The sequence below is a fragment of the Tympanuchus pallidicinctus genome, unplaced genomic scaffold (assembly GCF_026119805.1).
Source record: "Tympanuchus pallidicinctus isolate F22 unplaced genomic scaffold, pur_lepc_1.0 scaffold21, whole genome shotgun sequence".
NCBI lineage: Eukaryota > Metazoa > Chordata > Aves > Galliformes > Phasianidae > Tympanuchus > Tympanuchus pallidicinctus.
In genome coordinates, this window is record NW_026294733.1 from 9,483,262 (window position 1) to 9,509,493 (window position 26,232).

The following is a 26,232-nucleotide window of genomic DNA, read 5'->3' on the forward strand; positions in this document are numbered from 1 at the left end:
GAAATGTTAAAGATACCTGGGTGACTTTCTATCCTAAAGGTGAATACTGGGTAAACTGTCAGATTTCCTGCAGCTCAGCAGGAGCTGTTTTCAGCAGAGTTGAAAAATGCCTCCATATTCATAAGGATTTTCTTAACAGAATGCAGAAGAGTCTCATGAGCCAACCATCTTGCCATATCTGTGCTCAGCATTGATGTAGTTGTGATTTGCATCTCTGTTTTCTTTTGTGGGCGGGGGATTGCTCTTTTTCATTTTGATAACCAGCTTCTGCTAGGAAAGAACTTCTCTTTGGAAAGACAGCCATTGCAGGTGTTTTCCATTGAGTATTAACTTTTTAAGGACTTGCCAATTTAAAATGTGGTGATTAGACAGCCTGTACAAATCACTGTTTGACAGCTGGACTTTTGCAGGTATAAGAACAGATACACCACTTCCCTATCTGTAATATATTGTATGCATTGGATTTAGGACAGATACTGGTGAGCACTTCAGAAGAAATTTAATGAAGAAAAAAATTACAGAACATTTTTTGAAAAGGCAGCCTGGTTTCTTAAATTGTAGCAAAAATTTTGTATGGTTCTGTAGTTATGCAAAATATGTATTATGATACCCTCAAAACATGTCTGGAATGTTTATTTCAGTTGTAGTAAATGGGAGAATTTGGGGAGTTTTCAGTACTTCTCTTTTACCTTCTGTGGTAACTATGCAATCTTAATCAAAATTTGCTAATTTTGTTTGATTGAAAACCTCTGTTTCAAAACTAGATACTACATGCCTATCTCAAGGGTAACGTCCAGGGTTTTCAAGTCTGAATAATGAGGGAATAAGATCACTGAAGTCTAAATGCCTTTACCAAACAAGTGTAACAGTTTCTATTTTATAGCAATTAACATGCAGCTAGTTAGATTTGACAGTTATGATTCACAGTGATCTTAAAGAAAGCAAATATTTGAAAGTAGTTCAGTACTGATACAGAACATTATCTGTCCATACAGAAATAGAGATGCAGGTATAGAATAAAAGTAAGTTCAAATGCAAATTAACATTTTTTTTGTTCCTAGTAGAAATAAATAAAGCAATATTCCTAGTTATCAGGCATGTCTTAACTGTCAGCAGTTTACTCATTTTTATGACTGAAGAACAAGGGAAAAAATTGATGTTTTTTTTCTTGTTTTGTTTACTTCCGCAGAAATTCCTTTTCTACTTTGTAAGTCATGGTTTTTTTCATTCTTCACTTAATTTAGTTTAGATAAAACATAAGCCAGTCTACCAGTAACAGTAAAATAAAGATCACAGTAATTATTTCTAATGGTTCCCTTCAAACTTTTAGTTAATTTTTTTCCATCCGTTTTTATTATAGGAAAAAACGTGGTCAGCATACATTGTCACAATAATTCCATGAAGTGATGTTTTTGTCCCACATAGCTTTTGTAATGTTTCCATCTGGAAATGTCAGCTTCTGATGTATTAGGGACAGGAAAGATTAAACACCTAGGAAATGCTTTGTTGTGTTATACTCAGGCATAGCTATCCTAAGCTCTGTTTTGTGGAATGTTGGTTTCTGTTCCTTCCTATCCTTCCCCTCTGTTAATGGTATCTTTTAATGGGGCTTTAGAAAGGATTATATTGCTAAATCTGTACTGCTACATAATTATAATTTCATATTACTCATCTATATACTTACCACAGAATTTTATTGCTAAAGACATAGTCCCCCAGTGTTATAATGTCAGTCTAACTTAAAAAAAAAAAAAAAGCTAATCTTTTCATTTTTCCCTGTCTTTCTCTAGTGTACAAAGCACCATTATCAACTTAGCATTATGAAATGTATTTTAGCATCACTAGTGAAATTGCGTGTTTATTCTTTTTTATCTTTAAATACTCAGAAACTCCAAAATCAAAAGCTTCACTGCATTACAGTGAATAAATATAATAATTACAGTGAACAAATAAATATACAGATTTAAATGCATGTTGTATTGTGCAAAAATATAAATAATATAGTTAGAAATGCAGAAAACCTTGGAAGGTGTTTGATACTAGAGTAAAGAGATGAGAAAAGGCACTAGCGCTTCATTTTAGCAACTGTTAAGAAAGTTCTCCATCTCTATTAACTACACCTGCTATAGTTATATTAATTTCATGTTAATTAAATATTGGTTATATTATCATATTCTTCTTCTTTGATCCATCTTCTGCTTGAGAATGATGAGATGCTGGAACAGGTTGCCCAGAGAAGTTGTGAGTGCCCCCAGCCTGAAGGTGTTCAGGGCCAGGCTGGATGGGGCTGTGAGCAACCTGCTGCGGTGGGTGCCTGTAGCAGGTATGTTGGAACTAAATGATCTTAAAGGTCCCTTCCAACCCAAACCATTCTATGATTCCAAGATATTGCTATGTATTAGTATAGACCAATGCTAAGATATTGATGTACTTATTTATTTTTTTACATTCATCTAGATTGTTTTGGATATTGGACTCATTGCTCAGGATGGAAAAAAATGTCTGGAAAACACGTTTTCAAAAATGTGACATAAATACACTTAACATTTTCTAGATTTGGGAGTGTGCTTATTTCAAAAGTTCGGCATGTTTTCTAACGCAGGAATGTTAGATACTTGGACTAGAAAACGTGTGCAAATATTTCACATAAATTATGTCACTCTATGAGTGTATGACAAAAGAATGGAATGAAATAATGATGTGAAAATCTTTCAGCATTAAAAATGAACAGTAGTCCTTTGTTGTTAAAACAACAAAAGAACGTAATATGTTTCATCAGAGCTTCTTTAAACTTATTTTCATTAACCTGAAAATGTTCTACTTTTGTAATACATCATCATTGCAAAGAATAGTTGGCAGAGACCCCAAAAGATTTTCAACACTTTTTACCTAGAATTGCATAATCTCCTCTTCACCTCAGAAGAAGCACAGTACCTTTTATGAACCAGTCTGCGTACCGTAGGAATAAGCCCTTACTAATTGCCCTTGCAATTTACAGAATTTATGAATGAGTTGTAAGTCTAAAGTTACTATTTTTTGAGACTCTACATGAGCAGAAGAGAATGCTTGCTTTACCCAGTTCTTAATACTTATCAGTTGGTGAGTCATTCTGAATTTTAGCTTTCACATTCTCCTTAGGCCACTGCTCAGCAGGTTTGTTAGTGTGATATTCTACAGTAAGTGCAGAATAATTTTCCTGACGTAGGCTTGGATTCTTGTGCTTCTTCATGTACTTGTGAGTATTAACTTATTTTAGGGAAGATTAATGAAAAATTGCTCATATTTCCCTTCCCAATCAAATATACTGCTTTTTTTTTTCTTTTTTTTTTTTTCCCTATAGTGAATTTTAAATTTTCTTTGAATTTTTTTGCATATAATTCTAAACAAAATATGGAATCCTGTTGTACTTTATTTCCTCAGGGCAAGTCATTGAATGTTAGTATCTGTGCTTGATCCAGTGGAGCTTTCTATTTAAAAACACACACAATTTGCTTTTCATGCGTTTAAATCTGCTAGAACTCTCGTGACTCACAAAAATAGTAAAAATAGGAATTTGTTCTAAGTGAATTAGTTTTAAGTTATGAAGAAATGTGATTTAGTATGTGAAAGGGAATGATATTGGATGAAATTATCTCATTTTTGTAATATCATATATCCTGAAAGTAAACATTTCTTACAAATATTAATTTAAAATTGTAGAAGCTTATTTTTAGCTAACTTAGCACAACAGCTGTGACTGTTTCTGTACCAAAGTCAAAGTAATGAAGCCAGTATCTATCTGCAATGTGTTATGTCTGCTGGTCTCAAGAGGCTGGGCTTTCTTTTGTCTAATTTTCTAAAGGAAGAAAAATTCAAAAAACCAGCAGTCTTATCTGTTGAACTTTCAGAAATGTTGGAAAACAATTTGTGTGTCATAAGTTATCAGAAACTCATCTTCCAAAGACTTCATGCGCCAGCTGTATTATAAAAAAAAGTGTTCATAGAGGAAGCAATGGCTAAAAGGTAGACATCAGTGAAAAAGAGTCATTGATTTCAAAGGTATGCATTATTGATTCCATGTATGCAGGAAGGGGCAGCAGTGTTTAGTTTACTTCTGGTAACTGTCCTGAGAAGATCGTCCAGACCTCATCCTTGTGAAATCCTTAGAAATCTCTTGCTAAATTAATTCCACATTTTCCAAAACGGCAGCTGTCACATTTTCTAGGGGTAAGGAGCACTATATTTTCAGAAAAAAAAAATATGAATGAGAGATCTTTTAAGTTAATTTAAGTATCTTAGCCCTCATATATGCAGGGGTGTTCTTGCTTTGAAGCCCTCTCAGTGTGTGCCAGTTCAGTTGCCATAATTCGCACCGCTAAAATACACCAAGTTGGTTTATGCTGTTACAGTCACATGCTGCATGTCAGTATGAATTTGCAATGAATCATAATTATGGAGAAGGGTCACTTCTCAGCTCTAGCTTTGTCTCCAAGCTGCTGTCCCCTGCCAGCAGCTCATCACTGAAGTTCATGTCAACAGGAAGCAGCAAAGCATGAGCATTCCTGCTCAGCACAGGAGCTCTGATACTCTTCTCTATCTGTGTTTCTTCAGCCTTGCCACCTCCTGGATAGCTTGGTGTTTGAATACAGCACATCTTGGAATGTTGTTGTGTGTTTAAAAGAAATTAGAACTTGTCCTTTAAATAACTTTTTGCATTCAATTTTAATCTATACATGTGTGTCATTTATATTACTGAGACACTACTTTGCCCCACAGGGTTTTAGTGTTGGTTTTTGTTGTTTGAAACTGTTATTTGTGTGTTCTTATCTTGATACACTGTCATAATTTGAGGGTCATAATTTTTCAGCAATCAGTAAGTATTCTGTAAAAGAAAGGAAATTTCTTTCATACACAAGGATTAATTCTTTAGGTTACATTTAAGAAAAAGGCAGCATCAAGCTTGGAATTTTTATGTGAATAAATAGACTATTAACTACAGTAGTAAGGCTTCCTTTTTCTCTCTATAATGAGGAGTAATTTGAGAAGTTTTCCATTTTGCAGGTGTAATTGACGTATGCAAACTGATGGATTCTAAATGGAACAAATTTATCCTTAATAATCTTTGGCAAAGGAAAGTAGAGACTTTTCAGAGCATAAATAATATTTATCCTGGGGAAAAATACTATGACTTAGCATGTGCTATTAGTGTACTATCAAATATTAGACATAAATATAGGTTAAATGTTTGTACTAAGGGAGAAAAACGCTACTGCCTGACAAGTGCTAATATTTAAGTCTAATTTTTAATATGGCTGTGATTGTTTTAGATGAATTCAGACCATCTTTAAATTGTACAAAATGTAACAAATTAACAAACATCTCCAATGAAATTCCACTTGAGTCTGTGCACAGAATCATCGAATTGCTCAGGTTGAGAAAGACCTTAAAGATCATCCAGTTCAACCGCAACCTCACCAAACTACCCGAACTCTAACAGCCCTCTGCTAAGTCATGTCCCTGAGCACCACATCCAAATGGATTTTCAACACATCCAGGGATGGTGACTCAACCACCTCCTTGGGGAGCCTATTCCGGCCCTTAACAACCCTTTCTGTAAAGAAGTGTTTCCTGTTATCCATTCTAAACTTACCCTGGCAATACTTGAGGCCATGTCCCCTCGTACCGCAGCTCTCTGAAATTTGGCTCTGTGGACCACAAATACTTAAAGACAGCAACTGCCCTCCTAAGAGCTTTTGGATAAGCAGGTCTGCTAGGGAGAGCTTTAGGTGGGCTCCTAAGTGAGGAATAAACTTGACACAGGATACTTGGCCTTATGGAGGATATTTGAGATTTTTATTTATTAATCGCCTGTGGTTTTCTGTGTATTTTTGTGCGCTGGTGTCTATTCTGTATGGTTACTTGTGCACAAGAGTATTTTCCGAAGTCTAAAGAACAGACGTCTCTTAAGTTTTTGAGAAAACTTTAGATTTTAAGAGTAATAGTGTGGCTTCCCAAAATAGGATTGTGTTTCACATGCAAAATTAATCAAAAGTTCTGTAATCACTTTTTACAATTTTTTAAATAATGTTTTATTTCTGTCCTTTAAACTACTGCTGAATACCTCTAACATTTCCTTTTTACTGTCTCAATGATACCATTTACACATATTCTTAGTTGTAAATATGTTTTTAAAGAAGTATCTATAGCCACTGTTAAGAAGCTCCCTGAGGTAGTATTTACTTTCTTGAATTTGTTTCCTACTGTGTTTTCTTTTTTCCCTCCCATCTCTAGAATGAGAGAAGTATTTCATTTTGATCACTTGGAGGACAAGCAGTCTGCTTTCAGAAAGGCAGAGCTGTGAGCTGAAAATAAAAGTCTTATTCTCTCAGTTCTGGAGCATGACTCAGTAATAACAGTCGTTACTCAGGGCAGTATTTTGTCCTTGTTTAATGAAGACAGCTCTTAACAAAATACGCTGGAATTTCACACAAGTTGTTGTTGAAGTAGAACTTAGAAGGCAGTAGATACTTCTTGAAGATGTGAAATAAAATGCAATTACGTCAGGTGCCTTTAGCTCCAAGTTGTTAAGATTAACTGGCTTGTAATGTATTCCACTTGTCCTGCTCTGGTTCGTGATTTAATGTTGTACGCTAATGAATTTCATATAAATCCATCCTGGTAATATTTATTCAACTGCTGTATTATTAAGAGCAAATGTGTAGTGATTATTAAAATTCATCTTCCTTGCTTTTCTCCTAATTGTATAATACTAGTGATGTACAACATAGCATAATATAAAAATCTCAAATTGCTTGCATCGTTTTGTTTCCTAAATAATTCAGTATTATGCATGTGTTAGTACTACTCCAGCTTTGCTCAAAACTATTATAATTTCCTTATTTTCAATTTATAGCTCTGGAACAACTATTTTCATTTGGCTGTGGCTTTTATTACCCAAGATTCGCTACAACTAGAAAATTTTTCCCATGCAAAGTACAACAAGATCCAGAGCAAGTAAGCAAAAACATATACTTTAGTTTATATCTAATTTTTTAACTAAAAGTGGGAAAACATAATGATTAAAAGTACCTGAACTTTATTATTTTTAACTAGGTATGGAGATATGAGACGTTTAGTTGGCTTTGCTATCCGTGACATGTGGTACAAACTTGGTAAGTAGGCAAATGAATTTAATTACAACTGAATGCGTCGCACATTGCATGTTTCACTGGGAAATGTCTGATAAGAAATTTCTCCAAAATTTTGAGATGGTTGAACTTTATTATGCAGAAATTGAGAAGCAAGTAAATTTTCCAAGAGTAGGTGGCTTCTGATTCATGTTAAGGCTGTGTATCTTAAAGGTAGAGAATAGTCATGACGAACTCTTTTGGTTACTGAACATAGTAGCACCTACAGTAGGTGCTTTGAAACTGGAATGTCAAACAATTGCAGCTGTTTACATCCCTCCCAAAGGGTCATCTTCAGGAGCACAAGGCAAGATTTAATGTGATTGGCTGGATGTGAAGGTAAAGGCCAAATATTTATCCCAGAGTGCCACAGTGCAGTTCTTCATGTTCTGCTAATTACTCAGTTTATTGAACTTAAGCATTGCTAGGCAGATAACAGCATACGAGTGGAACAGGTTTTTATGTGACAATCATTTTGTATGTGAGTTGATTGAGGAAGTTTCTCTTTACATTTTTAGGCAGAAATTTTAAAAGTTTTCATTTTAATTATATCAGTGGAGCAGTCTGTATTTAAATCATTTAGCTGAAAATATCTCTTATTTTTTACTTGTATAAGAGCCTTTTGTGGGAGAATGAACATTTTTAGAGGTGAAAAAATATTTACGTAGTACATTAATTCCTTTGGTTTTGGTTTGTTGTTTTTTAATTTCAGATCTTTAGGGTCATATGCCTATAGATATTGGAAATTATTCAGACACTATAAGAGTCTTTTGAATCTTATTGGTATTACTGATATTTCTAGGTTTACTAATATTTTTAATCAAAACGACTGAAAGAAAAAGTAATGTTGCATAAAATTATTGAAGTTGTTCAGTTATGCTGAAAGTTACAACATTATGGCAGCCGTATGAGGGGAAGAGCCGTATGAGAATCAGATTACTTTTATTTATGAAACAAGTCTAGTCATATTTGTTTATGATAATATTTTAATCTCCTTACAAGCTACCAGCAATATTGACATTCTGAGGCAGATCATTGGGCTTGGACTTATGTGACCCACACAACTTTTTCTTTTCGCTCAGAAACGAGCAGTATTTGAAGAATATCTCAAACCTAGTTGAAGATTTTTGCAGGCTTTAATTCTCTTTCACAGGTGCAAAACTGTTGTGCTACAAGATAATATTGTGTGGTTTTAGGAGTTGCACAGACTGTGTTCCTATTACTGGTTGCAATGGTTGATGCATTGATTAGTTTGATTTATTGATTATGATGTTTGATGCTATTTGTAGTTGAAAGCAAGTAATATGTCTAGAAAGCATCTCATGTGGCACTGTCCTACTGAGAGTTTGGTGGATTATTAGTGTTTTTGATTGCTTTCTTCTCCGAATTTTTAAGAGGAGATGTCTAAATCTGAAAAGCTGAAATATTGACTGAAAATGTTAACTCAGCTGGTATGCATTCATATTTCTGGCACTGTCTCTTGATATGAGAGCATATTTATTAACATTCTTTTAGGTTTTGAGAAAGAGTAGGGATAAATGACTAAATTCTAAGACTGTTACCAGCATAGGTAGTTAAAACGCTGCTTTAAAATACTGCCTGCCCTAAATGTTTTTCTAACAGTTTTTCTTCTCTTCTGAAGTATCTGATTTGTCATTCTGTTCTAGGCCAGAATAAAATCTGCTTTATACCGGGGATGGTTGGACCCATCTTGGAAATGACTCTCATTCCAGAGGTTGAACTGCGAAAAGCTACAATTCCAATATTTTTTGACATGATACTTTGTGAATATCAAAGGACAGGAGAATTCAAAAAGGTAATTAAAAATACTGTTGGAAAATTCATTGTCTTGTAGCCGATTTATTTTTGGTAAACATTTGTTGTATGGATTTCTGTGCTCACAGAAAGTAAAATCAAAAAGAATAAGAACAAAAAAAGGGTTCCTGCACAGGAGAGTGTAGGCATTCCAAAGTGTTTTAGTTGGATTTGAGAAAAAACATCCTTCACAATGACAGCTATAAGGCACTGGAACAGGGGCCCAGAGAGCATAGGCAATTTTTAGGAATATTTTTAGAATCTTACTGAACAAAGTCCTGAACAAAAGACATGACACTGAAGTCAACCCTGTTAAGTAGGAGTAGAATTAGGTGACTTCTTGGGGTCTCTTCTAATACTAATCTTTCACGAAACCCTTATGTGATACAGATCTTTATACATTAGAAGTTTTAACTTTTAATACATACTATCCAACAGGAGTTTCAGTTAATAGCTTGAAGTTAATTGCACATTATTAGATTTTTCAGGAAACTTTTCTAAATATTTCCTCTGTGAAAAATAATCTTGAAGAAGACCTGGCATTCAAAAAGGTTTTCTATAGGAATTTTGCAAACAAAGTGGATTTTTAAATCAGAAGTATTTCATACCCTTGACAGAAAAGAAATAGGATAGGACACTTGGGAGTGTGATTTAAACTCGATCTCCTGCCATGCTTGTGGTGTGTAGTCAAACAGTTGACATCTGTCTGTTTCTCTCCCACCTCACTTTTCTCTGCGGGCTCTTTTGGGCACAATTTTCTTATTCTCTGTTTGCACACTGCCTTTCACAGTAGATTTTAACTTGGAGCTTCAGGCACAAGTAGTTAATTTCAAACCATCTGTGTAACAGTAAGTGACAAAAAAAAAGTCATAATTTAGACATTCATAGAAAAGTAAATACAAATGTGTCACTCAAACTCAGCTATGTTTAATACTTTAAATCATATGGGGCATTTCTGTGTCAACTAAGTGTGGAACAAACTAGCAGATGGAATTTTGATTTTGATCTGCATTCCAGAATGTAAAGCTTTTGGTTCAAGGCCAAGATTAAAAACCACTTGCTTCTCTGCATCTGTTCCTTATTCTAGTAGTTCTACATTTGCCTTCTTAAAAATATTTTTCTGTTCTTGGCTTATACTGCATCTCTTGGGAGGGATGCAGAGATCTGTACAAACCAAAAATCCTGGAAACTCATCAGCCAAACTGACTGATTAAACAAGAATAGCATCTTAAGTGCCTCAATGATGCTAGATACTTTGCTGACCCTTAAATCACTCGTTATGCTAATATAGATTAGTTTCAGGTTATAAATTTTCAGTGCTGAGGATCAGGGGTATTCATTTTATTACTGTGTAAGAATAACAGTTAATTTTTGTCAGATGGCACTTAAACATTTTCATAATTTAACAGTTGAGTGTCATTAGATTATAATATTCTGTTTTGGACTGATTCCAGTCAAGAACTCAGATATTAATTCACTCCTCTGGATGAGGTAATTAAGATAAATTTCTAAAATTACTTCTCTGTGCCTAGCAATTCTGGTAAACTTTATTTAAAGAAATACATATTCAGTCATATTACTTAAAATTGTTACCATGTTATTTAGAAAAGGCAAAGAATTAATGTGAATGGAATATTGATGTAAATGTAAACTCCACCTTCTGCAGCTGACATTTCTGATATTCAAATTGGCATTTAGTTTTATGAGGAATATTTTTCTAAAGCTTTAGCATAAATTTTTCAAAATTATTGTTTCAGTTCAACATTGTCTTACTTAGGAGTCTGGAGTGATGCTGATGTTCAGTTGAAAACATTATTGTGATGAACTGTGATCACTTCTGATGAGAGAAAGGGAAAAAAGCACAGAGACAGCTTTATTAGTAGTCTGCACTGGCAGTGGAACTAGAGCTTTAGTGGTGCCTGCTAAATCATTTAATAAGCTTTCCCCAAGTTATTGATTTCATTAGCTTGATGTGGTACTGTGCTGAGATGTGTGACAGCACTTCTTTTCTCTGTGTGCATATGTGGTAGGCTGTCTCAAGAGACTGTTCTGCATTACATATACAGTATATGTGCTTTTATTCATCTCACTCTTCTCAAAATGTATACACCAAATGAGGAAAAAAAATGAAGTTATTCAAATTTATTAATCAGGAGTTTTATTTTATTTTTGCTATTGCTAGGAAATCAGCTAGCCCCAGAGAAAACAAAATTCCGCCTCTGGTTATCTCAAAAATAACATTCTACTACACATATATTTAATAGACAGCAATAAATATGTAGATGTATGGGCATACTGAGGAATTTTCTTTTTGATTCTTCTTTTTACTTAGCACATATAACTTCCATTCATTCTGGAGAAGTGCTACATAAGCTTGTCATTTTAGGCATCAGTGCTTTGTCTAGCATTAGATAGGGAATCTGATCTCTGGGAAAGGCTATTTATCCAACTTACAAGAGGTGTCCATGGATAGATTTGGGCCTTCAGATATATCCCCTCCTCCTTCATCTACAAAGGGAAGCTAGTTGTGTGTCTGTTGGGCACATAAAGTTAAAAGAATCTCATCCTCCAAGTATTAATACCCATTTTCCCCTCAAATATTAGGTTGTACATCTTATCAAGCATCAAGCAAAATACTTTTGTTTGCTCTGACTGAAAATTTGAGGCAAAATGTTAGAAAAGGCTAACTTAAGAAAAAATAGTTAAAGACTAGCTCTTTTAAGAGTAAATAAATTACTACTTAAATAAAGATGGATTCATGTTCTGTTAAGGATTTTAGCTTGGATTAGGAAAGATTGATTCATCTGTGTTTAAATTTCTTTTCAAACAAATCTATTCATGTTTGATTTTAAAGTGAAAATACTTCTTTATTTTTACCAATTGCTGAAGCCATCTGAGGAGGTATTCTATAATTACTTTCCCTCCTGACCTTTGTTGAAAAGAGCAAATAGTGCAGATTGGTTGTGTTTGTGTGCTTTCATAGTTTTTGATCAGTTAGAGGATAAATGTTTATTCTACATGGACTAGAGGATAAATGTTTATTCTGCATGGACTTGTTAGAGTCATGCAGCTTTCTAACAGCTGTAAAAGGTTACTAAATGAGTGAATGGAAGTGTTCTTAGCAAGCTCCTCTGGCACATATGCTTTGTAATTGATGTTCGTATCCATATTTCTTCCTTGAAATTTTGAAAATGTATTATGCTCAAGGATTTCAGAGGCATGTGAAATACTTCCACTGGCAGGAACCAGCGTTAGATGGCTCAGTGCTTCAGACAAATCCATGCAGAAAAAAATGAGCATGTGCTTGGTATTGACACTTGTTTCAAGTTACGAGGATTTATGTAGTCTACTAGATAGATAAGTGAGTGATTTTAAAGCAAAATTAATACTAATACAATTAGGCACGTTGTTTAACTTAGATGAGAAATACGGCTACTAGGGCTGAATTTTGTCAAAGACACATTACAACTTTCTTCTGTATTTCTGCCAGCTTTTTAATTTCTGCTGTTTCATGCAATCAGCTGCAGTTGACAAACTGCAGGAAAAAAATGCATAGGAAGGGGTTTTTGTTCAGGTCCCAGAATCTGTGAGATTACCTTCTGAAGAAGTCATCAATTCCCTGCCTGCTGAATAAGTACTAAGGAAAGATTTAAGAGGTGAATGATATTTAAAGAGCTGAGAATAGCAAAACCTATTAGTAACACAGAGGTCAAATGATTGTTTCTGGATCACAGTGTGTTGGTACTCCTAAAAACCAAGACTCTTTCCATTTTCTGTGAGAACCTTAGGGCAAGTAACTCTTAAATGGAGCCTCTGAGATCTGAAGTCATTAATTATTTTGGGAAGCAGTGTAGCCTTTTCAGTATGCTGTGGAGATTAAATATTTACTCCAACTTGTGCTGTGCCACTGGATGGCTATGAGCTGCTCATTTCTCCTGGAGCTACTTCTGGGCTGCTATTAGTGTTTCTCATACAAATACTATGCATGTTTGTGAATTCATATCCACCAATGACCTTTTTTATGTAAAGATCTCACTGGCTATACATAGCAACATATTTTCTCAGTTTTACCTTTTCTTTGCTGCCTTCATCCAGATTGTTTTAACTGCGTCATATAGAAGTGCAACTTGAACAGTGAGATTCATGTTCTCGTGAACACTGCATTTCTCCTCAGTCATCTCAAAATAGGCTGTATCTGGTGTTGCCTGTTTATGGCATCGTGCAGTTTGTACACAGTATATATCCAAGTTCTTGAGAATCACATCAACTCCTTCTAAAGTGTTTAAATAGTTCTATTTAAAGCGTATCTGTCAGATGCTGCATTAGATACAATAATTTTGATTTCACATGTTTTTAACTGTTTTTAACTGTGGTTTTGTCTGTTATGAAGCATTTAAATTCGTCCTTCCCCTACCACCTTCTCAAAGAAAAGAGGCATACATTTGCACTGCCTGATTTTCTGTACTTCCTTTTTTGCATGATGAATGTAGAAGATCGGTCACTCAATACATTGTTTCAAAGCTCCTAGAGAGAAGCAACAGCCCGCTTAAATCTTATGTCCCCAGAGTCTGCAGAATCAAACCAGCTGTGGCTGGTTGTGTGGCTTCCTGCTGCCGTTTTGATGAATACTGCTTGAGTAATCCTGCTGTTTCTACTGTCTCAGTAGAAATGGGATTGTACTTGTTGCTGTGGGGAAGTGAAACTTGTTAAATTCCACAGTAAGTAGGTAGTGAACATGTAACATTTTCACATTAGCTTAAAATTTAAATTTGAATAGGAACTTGATTTTCTGATGTCCTCAAGGGCAGTTCTAAGGATGTTCAGATACAGATTTGTATGTCTTATGTAGTCTAATAAGTCTGTTCTTTTCTAAGAAGTTGTTTTAATATAATTGTATGTCTTCATTTTTACAGACAGAATCACTTGATTGGCTTATATTCTGGAATGACATTGATATTTGCCATTAACGGGTCCTGTTCAGCTGAATCTCAGGAGAAAAAAAGGAGGCTTGTCTAATATTCAAAATGAATTTTTGCCAGACCTGATAATTTATTCATATGATTTTCAAAAATTTTAGGAAAACTCTGGTCTGAGGGCACTGAAAGAAGTGACTCTGTAAACCCATTTACACCTATATTACAAACGTTTTTTACAAGCATTACAAGCTTGTAATTCTCTTACAGATTCTTTATAAATTTATATTAGTTTTTTTTTTCCCATGGTACCTGAACATAATGCAGTTAGTTGGGTGAGAACAAAGAATGATCATAGAAGAGCTGATATTTATGTCTCACACCTTTCAGAGGGCATACACAAAAGGAATAGAAGCTTAGTGATAGGGTGTGTGGGGGCTTTCAGCTAAAAGCTCAGACTGTTAATCATGGCGATGAATCTTGGAATGCTTTTATAAGTTCTAAGGTTTTATTATAAGCCAAAACAATGTCAAAGGATGAAGAATCAAAGGAGAGCCATAGAAGAGTCTTAGTAAGGAGGAATACAAAAAACCAGGTCAAACCAACTTTGGTAATCAGAGAATATAAAAAGTATTCCCTTTGTAGTTAAATCTAGTTAGAAACTGCTTAATAAAGGGAGGATTCTCCCTTGAAGGGGATTTCCCTTGGCCACACACTCATATTTGTACAAATTTTTCAGCCTACAGGTGCAAAAAGATACCTGTTTCTTTACAATATTGAGGCCTGGGAAAAATAATATAAAATATACTGGCTGCCTTTTAGTGATTTTTTTTTTTTTTTAAATAAATAACTGAAAACCTTGTAGCAGTTTAATATAATATTTTTGCTAAGCTTTCTGAATTACCTTCTGCCATGTAGTATTATATATTACATTAATTATAATTAGTCTTCTGTTTTCCCAGATTCATATATCAGTAAAGTTATTTTAACCTCATCAGCATTTTGGAGCACTTCATCTTATTGTGAATTGTTTTAGATCGTGTCTGAAGGACGTCAGTGACCCACTGCACTCAGCAATTTTGTACAGGACAACAGAGTCTACACAGAACTGTATTAACAGTGGTACCTTTCTCTTGAAATGCTCTCCCAGCATGTTTCCATACATGTTACATTAAAAAAATAATAAATCCACTGGTATTTTTCATTTTCACAATCATATACATGGAGGAAAATCTTGTCTTTTGCATCTCTGTTGCAAGTGTGATACATAAATAAAAACTTCTGAGGATATTTTTTGAACATGTAAATCTTAATATTTCAATATGCTTGAAGAGGACCAGTTAAGTCATATGTGTGTATCATATGCACTGAATGCAATATTATGCAATATGTGGCGAAGGCCTGAAAAAAATAATTCCAGATTCTCATATAAATATGAGTTAGGCTGGATTAACCCTTTCAAAATCATAAGGCAGTTTCCTGTGTATAACCTATTGCAACAACTTTGAAATGACAATTCACAATTATATATTCATATTGAAACAATACAATGCCATTTTAAAGAGGCTTTGTGTAATTAAAGTATGACCCAGCAAAGTGCTGGATTAAAGTAAAATCTGACACATCCCTTTCTTTAAGAGATAGTGGTATACTGCTGACTAAGAAATTCTCCAGAGATTTTGTTGGAGTTAATGGTACTTCAGAGTTGGCAAGCCACAGCACTGCCAATTTGAGTACAGATTTGTAACCATGCGTTTACAAGTTATCGCTAGTTTTCCAGATATAATTTTCTTTTCCTATGTGAAAACCTGTGAAAGCATGTTTTTCATCTTTTTTTTTTAATGTCGTGAGAGATAATGATCCTTTGCTTAATTATGTAAAGCTACCTGATGAATATATGTGAGATTTTAGAGGAATGAAGAGTAAATCATATAGGTAACAGCTTCAGATGTCCAGTTTCAATGAATTTATTTTAGGAATGCCTGAGCCTAGTAGTTAGCTTTATGTTAGACATCAGCTGTGCAGACTTGGATGGAGTGCTTCTTTGAAAGCTGTTTGAGGTAGAAGGAAACTTAGAACACTTGGAGTTTTGAGGGCAGGCTGATGAGTGACAGATAACAAGGTGGAACCAGCAGAGAAATATTAACAGGTTTTTTTTTCTGTTTTTACACGTGTAGATTTTTCAAGTCAGAGAGCTGAAAAAGGTACTTTTGACTTTACAGGAAAAGAAATAAGGTTGTTGGCAGCTCCCAATGAAAGTGTCATAGCTGTAAATTGAAACTGAAGAAAAGGTTCACTAGAGGGGAAGGAATTGGGCTTAGCTACAGAAATCCCTAGTTTGCTATCTTTGATAGTTTATATGTCACTGCTTCCTAATTAGGATATAGCTAGACAAACAGCAGTTAGATAAGGCACTGCATCTTCATTTATATTTTGTCTGTGCGAAGGTAATTTGATTTTGTTCTGATATTCCACGTTTCACATCTGAGGTGTTCTATGAAAATTCAGTACAGATAGGCCTATTTCTTCAGATTATTTTATCAGTTTGTTCATTAAAGAATCTGGAGGAAGTCTTCTTTACATTATTCAACTGGAATATATTCAAACATTTAACTTTCAGGTGTTTGTGATATAGCGATGCAAATATGTCTTTCTGATGCCAGTTTGAAATGTGTTTGACCTCCAGATATCTTCTCAGTGTTTAGAATTTTTATTTTTTTTTCCTTTCTTAGTTTGAGAATGAAATCATTTTGAAGTTGGACCATGAAGTGGAAGGAGGACGTGGAGATGAACTCTACATGCAGTTGTTTGAGTCAATGTAAGTAGTGCATGAGAATAAATGCCTTCAGGATGTGTTTTTATCTCATTGTTCCTGCTTCTCAAATTGCTGAATTTATTTTAAAATACAGTCAAATTGAAGCAGCTTTTTTTTTCATCAAGGGATTGGAAATAGCATGCTGTTTCATTAAATCTGGTTTGAATTGCAGTTATGCCCACTGAAAGTATTTGCATGGCTGCTTTTCTGTACTTTGTATTGCATCTACATTACAAAGAAATTATACTTAACTTGCTTTTCACTACCCAACTTCAAAGCAAAGATAATCCAACCTTTTTCTTTTCCCCATTTTTCATTGTAACCTTTCTTGGTTTTATGTGTTACACTAATAACAATAAAAGCATTTTCAACAGTCTGTCTTGCTTTTCTCAGTGTCTAGACTGGACTCCAGATTATTTTATAACTCACATAAGGTGACTATCATGCAAAGCTGTGACAATATTGTGAAGTGCTACAATTAAAAAAATATATTTAAAAAAATTCATAAAATAGAGCATCTTCCTCTTGGCCAGCCATGTTCTTTTTTCTTCTCAGATATAACAGATAGCTGTTTATCTTCATTGGGAGCTCTGATCTGATGGGCTGTGGTGGTGCCCTTGTGCCACTAAGTTCTGAGACTTAGTTCATAGCCTTGTGATTACAGAGTGTAATAGTGAGAAAGGCTCTCAAAGCCTGCTAATTTGCAATTGTATGTTTGTGTAGTGGCATAGCAGTCTTCACAGATTCACATCACTCTTCAGTGGCGCATTAAATTCTTATCTACACCACAACAGAAAAATTCTGTATTCAGTTTTCTAAAGAATACTGTGTTATTTAAGCAAATAAAATGTAAATAAGAATAATTAATTATAATCTAACTTCATGGAATCTTCATTTAAACAAAATATCATTTGGACATTTACATTAGTTTAGTTTCTCTACAGTGAAGAGAAAGATAAACTGTGGAGAGGAAGACTTAAAAACAGTGCTAACACTTCTTTGGGCAATGTAAAACTACACTGATATACGTGCTGACAAGGAAAGGTGTTTTTGAAATGTCACTTTCACTTCCTAACATACAATGACTGTGTGAACAGAAAGCTATAAATTGTTGTTTGAGTTTGAATGTTTACTCTTTGTCTGCTAGTCTTAGGAGATATACAGGCTGGCTCTTGGTATGACCAAGAACAGCTCTGCAAGTAGATAGTTTTCTCAAGCACAGTGCTGCAAAAGCTGAACTGTGCTGCCTTCCTAAACTGTTGCTACAATTCATCATCTCTAATACTGGGGATTCAGCAGACACAGGGGACATTTATTGCAGTGCTTAACTTTCTTTGCTGCTAGTAAGCTTTCTTCCAAATATCTCTACTAAATCTTCTTTGCCTCAGTCTAAGCTGGTTATTTCTTGTTTTAGCCACAGGGGACATGAAGAACCATTTACTGTTTCTCTTTGTAGAAGTTTTAGAAGAATTGAAGGTTGATGCCAAGTTTCCTTCAGTCTTCTCTTCAGGTTAAACAGCCCCCATATTTCACTTTATCATATGCCATGTTTTCTTGACATTCCAAAAATGTCTACAGCTGTTTAAAAATACTACAGTGCCTTAAAGCTGGAGAGAGTACTCAAACTGAGGCATTAGAAATACTGAGAGAAAAATATTTCTTCATATCTCATTTGTTAGACTTTTGACAACTATTTATTTTTTCTGAGCTGTGTAAAATTGTTTTTAATGTTTGCACTTTGCTCCCGTTCTCAAATATTTTTTCTAGAGAGCTGGTGGCTGTCCAGTTACGCTCAGTTTTTCAGCAATGGAGTTGAAAAGTCTCATCAGACGTATACTATGTAACATTTGACCTTCCCGCTTTTGCAAATTACCTTTCTTTCTTTTTGATCCGCCATTTAAAGAATTTTCTGGTTTTATTTTCCACTTTACTCTGTCACACTCTACAGTGCTTTCAGATGTTTAAAGCTTTCTAAAACTCTGCAGATGTCACTTCATACTGTCTTGAGTTTTTTTATTCCACCCTTGAGATTTTCTGATGATGCTTCTTGAGAGACAGTTGAAGCAGAGTTTTGTGACCTATCTGTGGTGGGACCCTGTTGTTCTCTCTTTTATTTTAATCTTCCTGTCTTCACATCTGATTCAAACCTCTCTCCCCAACTTCCTGTTCCCACTGGATACAAACTTAGTTAAATTGTGCTCCAGATGTTCCTTTGGTCCTTTTCTTATCAGATAATTTCCTTCTAACTATTTTAGTTCTCACCCAAAAGGCAGAACCAGTAACTGCTTTATGCGTTGGTGCTCACTGCTGCAACCAACATTCACCCACATAGGTTGGTTTCTGGAAACTTGCCAACACCAAGTAAACTAAACAGGGCCAGCAGAAATTTTAATACTGCCCTGTTGCTGCTGTCTGTAGTCCTGAATGCTAGCACACACAGTGCTAACCAGAGTTATGTCTGTGGAGAGCTGGGATAGTATGGAACAGCTGAGAGGTTGTTCTTTATAGCAGAATAGGCATTGCTGCCCTGTTGTGGGAAATGGGGGTAGTGAACTTAGCTGTGTGAATTCAAGTACTACTCATCCTTGGGCTCAGATAATGAACACTGGCCTACCTTTATTTGCTGATGTAGGCACAGAAGAAAAAGACCCTTTGGAAGCTTTCCAGTTCCCCATCATTGCCCTTTCAGGAAAATAACTCTATCTTGGACCCATACAATAAAAGGAATAAATATTAGGTGTGTTTTTAGTCTGCGTATGCTAATATTTTGATAATATAACTAGGAATGTGCTGATATTAAAGAAACTCACTTCACTTTTTGTTTGTTTTTTTTTTTTAATCAAAAGGCGACTGATTTTTTTGGAACTTGCAGAAAGTTTGTTTGCTTTTACGTATTTCTAAAGGGAAAATTGCTCTGGTGAGGTCTTGTTAGTGAATTTCCTTTTTGACTTAAAATCTGGATTTGTTGTTCTGAACATTCTACTTGCATGTAATGGTACAAAGAGAAGGAAATAATCATCTTTTATCTTCCATGGTAATAGAGGAAAGTGAATTCTATGTTTATTGAAACAGTGTGGCACTAAAGAGATTTGAGTTCATGCCGTCTCACAGATGTACTTCTACTTAACTTGGAAATTCTGGGTATTCCTTTATATTTGCAATAATTGTTGGGCAAGAAAAGTAAAGTGTGTGTATGTATATATTTATATATTTGAGTTATATCTCGTCTTTTTTTCTGTCTGCCAAGATTGCCAACCCACAGAGGTGACTTTCAATTCATTCCGTAGTTACTTTAGCTCTGATGTAATTTTTGCCTTGGGTCCTAACAGACCTTCAGCTGACGGGACTCTGATTTTGATAGTACCATAAAATCTATTTGTTCTGTTTGCAGTCTTACGGAGTGTGCAAGTCAGTATCCTGCCATTTTTAACCTGGTTGAAAGCTTTGTCAGCCTAGTTAAAGGCCTCTTGGAGAAGTTGCTGGACTACCGAACTGTAATGAATGATGAAAGCAAGGACAATCGCATGAGCTGCACGGTGAACTTACTGGTATGTTCTGTCTTGTAGTTCTTGTGTGAGAATTTCACTTACTGAAAATGAAGGGACTAGTCTGCAGTGCTTGAAAAATAATTCAGAGCCCGAGGCAATAGATTTTTGCATTCATTTGCATGGATATATACATAAAGCTGAAAGCAACATCCACTCAGTTTTACTTGTGTTTTTTATCCAGTTTGATTTTGTGGATAAATTATGTAGTCCACTACTCGTACAATGTATGTTTTGATAGGCTTACTGTAACAATTGGCTTTTACAGAATAAAGTTTTGTTCAAGGAACAAACCCACTTGCTACTTTACTAACTCTGCAGTTGTGATTTTTAAATCTGGAATAGAAGCATACAAGATATGCTTGGAGTAGGCTGCTAAAAAGTTTTACGTCTCTGGTCTGATTTTAAGCCACTCTATCTTTTTTCTATTACTATTTTGTTATGAGGAATACCACGTAGATCAAAGATATTTTACTACCAGGAAATTTCCTCTGAGGAGCAAAGGAACCTTTATGAAATTTAAGCATGGAAAAGAAAGCATGATAAATATCTACATGCACATATTCTCCGTTCCTCAGTAATCACTGTGCAGCATTGTATACATTTTTACAACCCTTAAGGAGGCAATTCTTGAGGCATGTTTTGCACAGCCTATCACCTCATATACATGCTAAAGCCTCATAGTGAGAAAAATGGATTTTATTCCTATATTGAGCCCCTTTAGAGATGCTGAATAACAATGCTGCGTTTACCAAATTCAGTAAATAACAGATTCTTCTCTGGGCACCACATGTAGACAGAATATGTAGTTCACGTTAATGCATTTGGATATCCATATTTACCTCTTTTCCTACCATCACAAATGACTTCATTAGTGAACTAAGAGTGTATATATATATATATGTAATGTATGCGTAGTAAAAACACTAATAACTAACTAAAATATTTATTAAAGCAGTGGTAGAGTCAAATTTAAACTTAAGGTATGTAGGTTCTTCCAAAAGTAATAGCTCCTATTTTTTTTTCCCCCATGGAAACTACATCAGATACAATGAGCACAAGAACACTATTTGATAGAGAAAATTCTCAGCTACAAAACAGCATTTTTCAACATAGTCACCACCATTAGGTATGCATTTCTTCCATACAAGATCAATAGCCTGCATATGCTGCACCCACAAAAATCTGCACCAGTGCAATTGACATTTCACCACTGCTGAAACAAACCACCCACCACCTCACTGTGCTTGCAGCCACTGCTTGGTCCCCATGAATACTCATCAAGCACTGCTGAATGTCAGTTTTTCCCACATTAAGAAATTAAATTCAATTCCTCTGCTCCGTGTGCACTTTGTGTCACACCCCATTTTGTCCGTCTACACCTCTGCTGCCATCTGTCTTTCAGAAATAAAATGTAATGGAATATTGGCTGGAAGATTCAATACTGCCATCCCACCAACATCTGCCTCTGATGTCATGGACCAACATAATAGGACATGTTATTATGGACCAACATATAGGGGACATTACTTTTGGAGTGGCCCTCATTGTTTTATTAGATATTTCTTGTACAAGAAAAACGATATCTCAACATTTTAATATTTTTAAGCTGTGTTTTACTGAAAGAAATTAGGAAATAACTTATAAATATATGTCTTATATAACTTATAAATGTTTATGTCCCTAGAACTTCTACAAGGACATTAACCGTGAAGGAATGTATATCAGGTATGGCAGATGCTCTGTTGAATGTTTAAGAAGAGGACAATAATACTTTTTTTAAAAATTCTGCTTTCATCACTGTACTTGAATTTCTATTGCTTAATGGTAGCTTACCATCCACTGATTCTGTTGTCATCCTGGCCTCATTTACATTTACAATCCATTTTTCACTTAGCTTTCAGCAACTTTGAATTTATCATATGCATTTAGAAGCTGCATTTTCTTCCCCAAGCATCAACTTCTAGCTGATCAAATCACTCAACACTGTTTATTGTTCAAAATAAAGAAAATGTAGCTAGACTTGAGGTTTGGTGGGGGCTGCATCATACATTTAGAATGGCATGAAAAAGCAGGTTATCTAGAATTGCGCAGTCTGCCTAGTCTCTTTAAATATGCAACACTACATGCAATACAGAATTACTAGTAAAGCATTCTTCCCTAAGAGCTATAGCTATCCTGGTAAATTCTTTCTTGTTTGACATGGCCTCTTACTGTCTCTAAGGATTTTGCACATGGGCTATAGCAAATCTTCTATTCAAGAATTAACTATTTCCTGCCTCTCTTACCATTCTGCAAAAACTGTAGAACTACTTCACCTTATCTACTGGAGTGCAAAGACCAGCATCTCAGCTGTGCTGAGCACTGAAGGTGCTTCGCTGCTAAGTGTGGAGTGGTGAGCTAAAGTGGATGGGGACAAATAATGCTCTCTCTGAATGGTATTTCTGGGGGAGTCACATTTTAACCAGGATTTAGATCTAGGAATATGACAGCTTGAAATGCTTCGGCAGGGTATGTCTTAGTTCTCTGTCAAAAGTCCCTGTTGAATGAAGGGGTTGGAACACCTTTTTCTCTCTGACTGGTAGAAGAGATGTGACTTAAGTCATATGGTGAGCAGTGACAGGATGATAACAGCAATGTTGTTCTAAGGATCAAGGAGAACACTGACAATGTAAAACAGCTCTTCCTCCCATATCACCTTGTCAAGATGTATAGGGACCTGCTTTGTCTTTCTAGGCCGCTATTACCCTTTTCTCCTTTGCCTTAAATAAATTCTTCATGTCCAATCTAAACTTCCTTTCATGAAACTTGAAGCCATTTCCTCATGTCTTATCATTTTTCACTTGAGAAAAGAGACTGACACCCTTCTTAGTACAACCTCCTTCTTTGTACTTGTAGAGAGTGATGAGTTCTCTCCTCAGCTTCCTTTTTTCCAGACTAAGCAAACCCAGTTCCCTCAACCACTCTTTGTATATGTCATTTCTAGTTCTTTCAACAGCTTTGTTTCTTTTATCTGCATATGCTTATGCACCTCAGTATCCTTGTAGTGAGGGGCACAAAACTGACAGTAACAGTCGGAAATAATGGATGCAGTGGTCTGACTTAGAATTCAAGTAGCTCTTGCTCCTCCTAGAGGAGGAGTTAACAGCAGTTCACAGAAGTAGGGTAGGTTTTTCTGCTCCTTTTATGCACAATGTTCCAATATACAAAGATACAGAAAAAGTCTTACTAAATGTACAGTGCTTTAACCTCACTCAGTGTCCTTGAAGACTCTTTTAGTAGTGACTGCACAATATCTTTCAAGTTTCCATTATCTAGAGTTTATCTAGAATGTTTATAACACAGAATTCAAGTCATTTCAGCATCTGGACTAACGTCTGTTCTCTGCTGTAACAGATATTTGTATAAATTGCGAGATCTTCATTTGGACTGTGAGAATTACACAGAAGCTGCCTACACCCTTCTACTCCATACTTGGCTCTTGAAGGTTAGATTTTCCTAAATTTAATAAATAAGTAAGCCTTTGCAAAATTCAAATTTTTAAATAAGAAGTGGTAGTCTCAATCTCCAATTTACTGCATATTAGTTATTTTCTTTAGAGATATTCAAGTTCATACTTGAAATTGTTATGGCAGGTCATAAAAAGTTAACAGTAAATGTGGATTTTTTTTTTTTCAATAAATGATTCAATGTCACATGCTGGTAAGCCTCAAAATATTGTTGCAAAAATAGTTTTACTTAGTGAGAAAAGCCATTCCGCTTCCTTGTGTTTTTCGTTATGCTACTTTCTTCTTATCACAAATATAAATAAGTATCAAAATTTCCATCAAACCTTCCATTTTAAGTAGCATGTATCACACTCCACATTATGCTACCTTTCTTTCATATTTGGTAATTGTTTTCACTACAACTAATGTTTCTCACTGTAACTGACAATAGCAGTAGAAATGGCCAGTAACATCCTTTTCCACTTCAAGGAAAAATTCAAAATTTAAAAGCAAAAATGTGTGCAATTCCTTGGGGGTGTTTGTTTTTCTTCTTTTTTTTTTTTTTCTTTCTTTTTCTTTTTTCTTTTTTTTGGCAGGGAGGGGGTGTGGGGGGGCGGGGAGGAAGGTAGAACCCTCTAAACTGTGCCTTTCATGTTGCTGTTTTAATTAACCTTCCTTTTGCCTATTCTAGCCATGCCAAATTTCAAGGTATTTTTTGTATGTTTGTGTAGACAAAAATAATTTTTTATGCGTATATTTTAATACAAAAATCAAGAACGTATCAGTCAAGATGTCACCACTGAAATAAAATCAACCAATTTGCCCCCTTAGATTTTTTTCTACAGCCTCTTGGGCTGAGGAGCAGGGAGGAAGATGGTTGTAAAAATGTTGTGTCTATTCCTGTTTATCGCATGAAGTACAGCATTGTTTGAAGTGGTACTGAAAATGTTCCCAGTGCCTCTTTCATTATCATGTGGAAGGATAAAAAAAAGAGTAGGAAAAAAACAACAACTTGTAATAGCTCAGATTTTGTGGAGGTTGAGGAACAAGATGTTGAACTCCAAATTCAGGGCTTATTTTAATGTGTTTTAATCCTCAGTGGTCAGATGAGCAGTGTGCACCCCAAGTCATGTCAACGGAGTTCCAGTGTTCACAGACCTATCGACACTTGAAAGAGAATCTGTATGAGAAAATCATAGAATACTTTGACAAAGGAAAGGTAGAGTTGTGGAGTTCTCTCTGTCAAAAAGTCTCTTACTGTGTTATTTTGTGTAGTAACATTTAATGACTATTCTCCATAGAAAATGTTTGTTTCGTTATTGTGTAGGAAATCCTACTTGAAATGTGGGTCAACTAAAAATTCTGTCCTGAAGGCTTGTTCATAGGGTACATCTGTTGTGTATGAACATGTTCTTTCAATAACCACATTTGCAAAGAAAGAGGTCAGTAATTACAAGTATCTGTCAGGCAGTAATAAAATAAATGTTGAGTGTACTTTCCCTTGCGAAGAAAATAATAAGGACACCACAGATTGTATTTCCAGACTATTCAGTCATTATCTCCCCCAAAAAACAGAGTTCAAACTGGGCACATTTTTACAGAGACATCTTAGAATTACATCCTAAAATTAAAAAACTATTAGTTTGATGTTCAACACCTGGATCTAGTTCAGTTTCTTCAAAATCTGTGCAGGAAATGTAGTGTCATTTAGCATAGGGTCTTGTTTTATCAATTTGCATTGGAAATAACTATGATATAGCAGTTACCTCCCTGAGTATAAGAATACCAAATGCTATTTCTATTATACCTCGCCTTCTGGTTCTCCAGGCAGCTGAGTGCCCCTCTCAAATTCAGAGCTACTTAGCCTAGGGGTACATAGCACTCTGTAAAAATGATGGTAATGCGTATGACCACCAGTAACCTTACATCAGTAAAGAGTTAGGCTCAGAAAAGCTATTTTGTCTCCTTTATTCTGAATAGATGCAAGACTTGTAGAATTTGAGAAATATCCTCAGGAGTGTGAATATCTATTTGCTTTAGGACCACTCTTGTGCTGCAAACCAGAAAATGCCTTTAGCAGACGAGAAAAGTAGTCCTAGTCTTTCAGAGCAGTTTTGTAATTCCTTACAGTAATTTTTGGAGGTGGCTGTTAGGTAGTGTGGAAAGAAACAAGCTGTGTTTCCGAGCAAGGAGTAATTTAAGTCTAAGCCTTGTAAGTTTTTAGCTAACCAGGAAAGCTGTCAATGCCGGGCTGTCTGTGAAAAATGTATGGTTTTGAATTTTTCATAAATTGGAATGTTTGTTTTGAAGAGAGGCCCTGCCTCATATGTTGCACCTGTGCTTAGATGCTATCTGACTTGATGATTTACTGCTTGATTATTATATCTGAAATTTCAGGTGATTTTTGGCAAAATTATTGTAAGAAAAAAGTAGATTTATTCCCTTAGTAAATCATAAAGCACTTTTATTCTCCATGTTAATTTGTTTTCC

The 26,232-nt window shown here is 35.2% G+C and overlaps 1 protein-coding gene across 1 annotated transcript in view; it reads left to right on the forward strand.

Moving 5' to 3' along the window:
• The window catches only part of DOCK2 (dedicator of cytokinesis 2), a 153,837-nt gene that overhangs the window by 105,418 nt on the left and 22,187 nt on the right, over positions 1-26,232 (forward strand). Inside the window, exons 31-38 of the mRNA XM_052684869.1 lie at positions 6,893-6,993; positions 7,093-7,151; positions 8,834-8,982; positions 16,627-16,712; positions 20,101-20,257; positions 21,942-21,982; positions 23,651-23,741; positions 24,842-24,961. Coding sequence (XP_052540829.1) covers positions 6,893-6,993; positions 7,093-7,151; positions 8,834-8,982; positions 16,627-16,712; positions 20,101-20,257; positions 21,942-21,982; positions 23,651-23,741; positions 24,842-24,961 — 804 coding nt within the window. The remainder of the gene's footprint in view (positions 1-6,892; positions 6,994-7,092; positions 7,152-8,833; positions 8,983-16,626; positions 16,713-20,100; positions 20,258-21,941; positions 21,983-23,650; positions 23,742-24,841; positions 24,962-26,232) is intronic.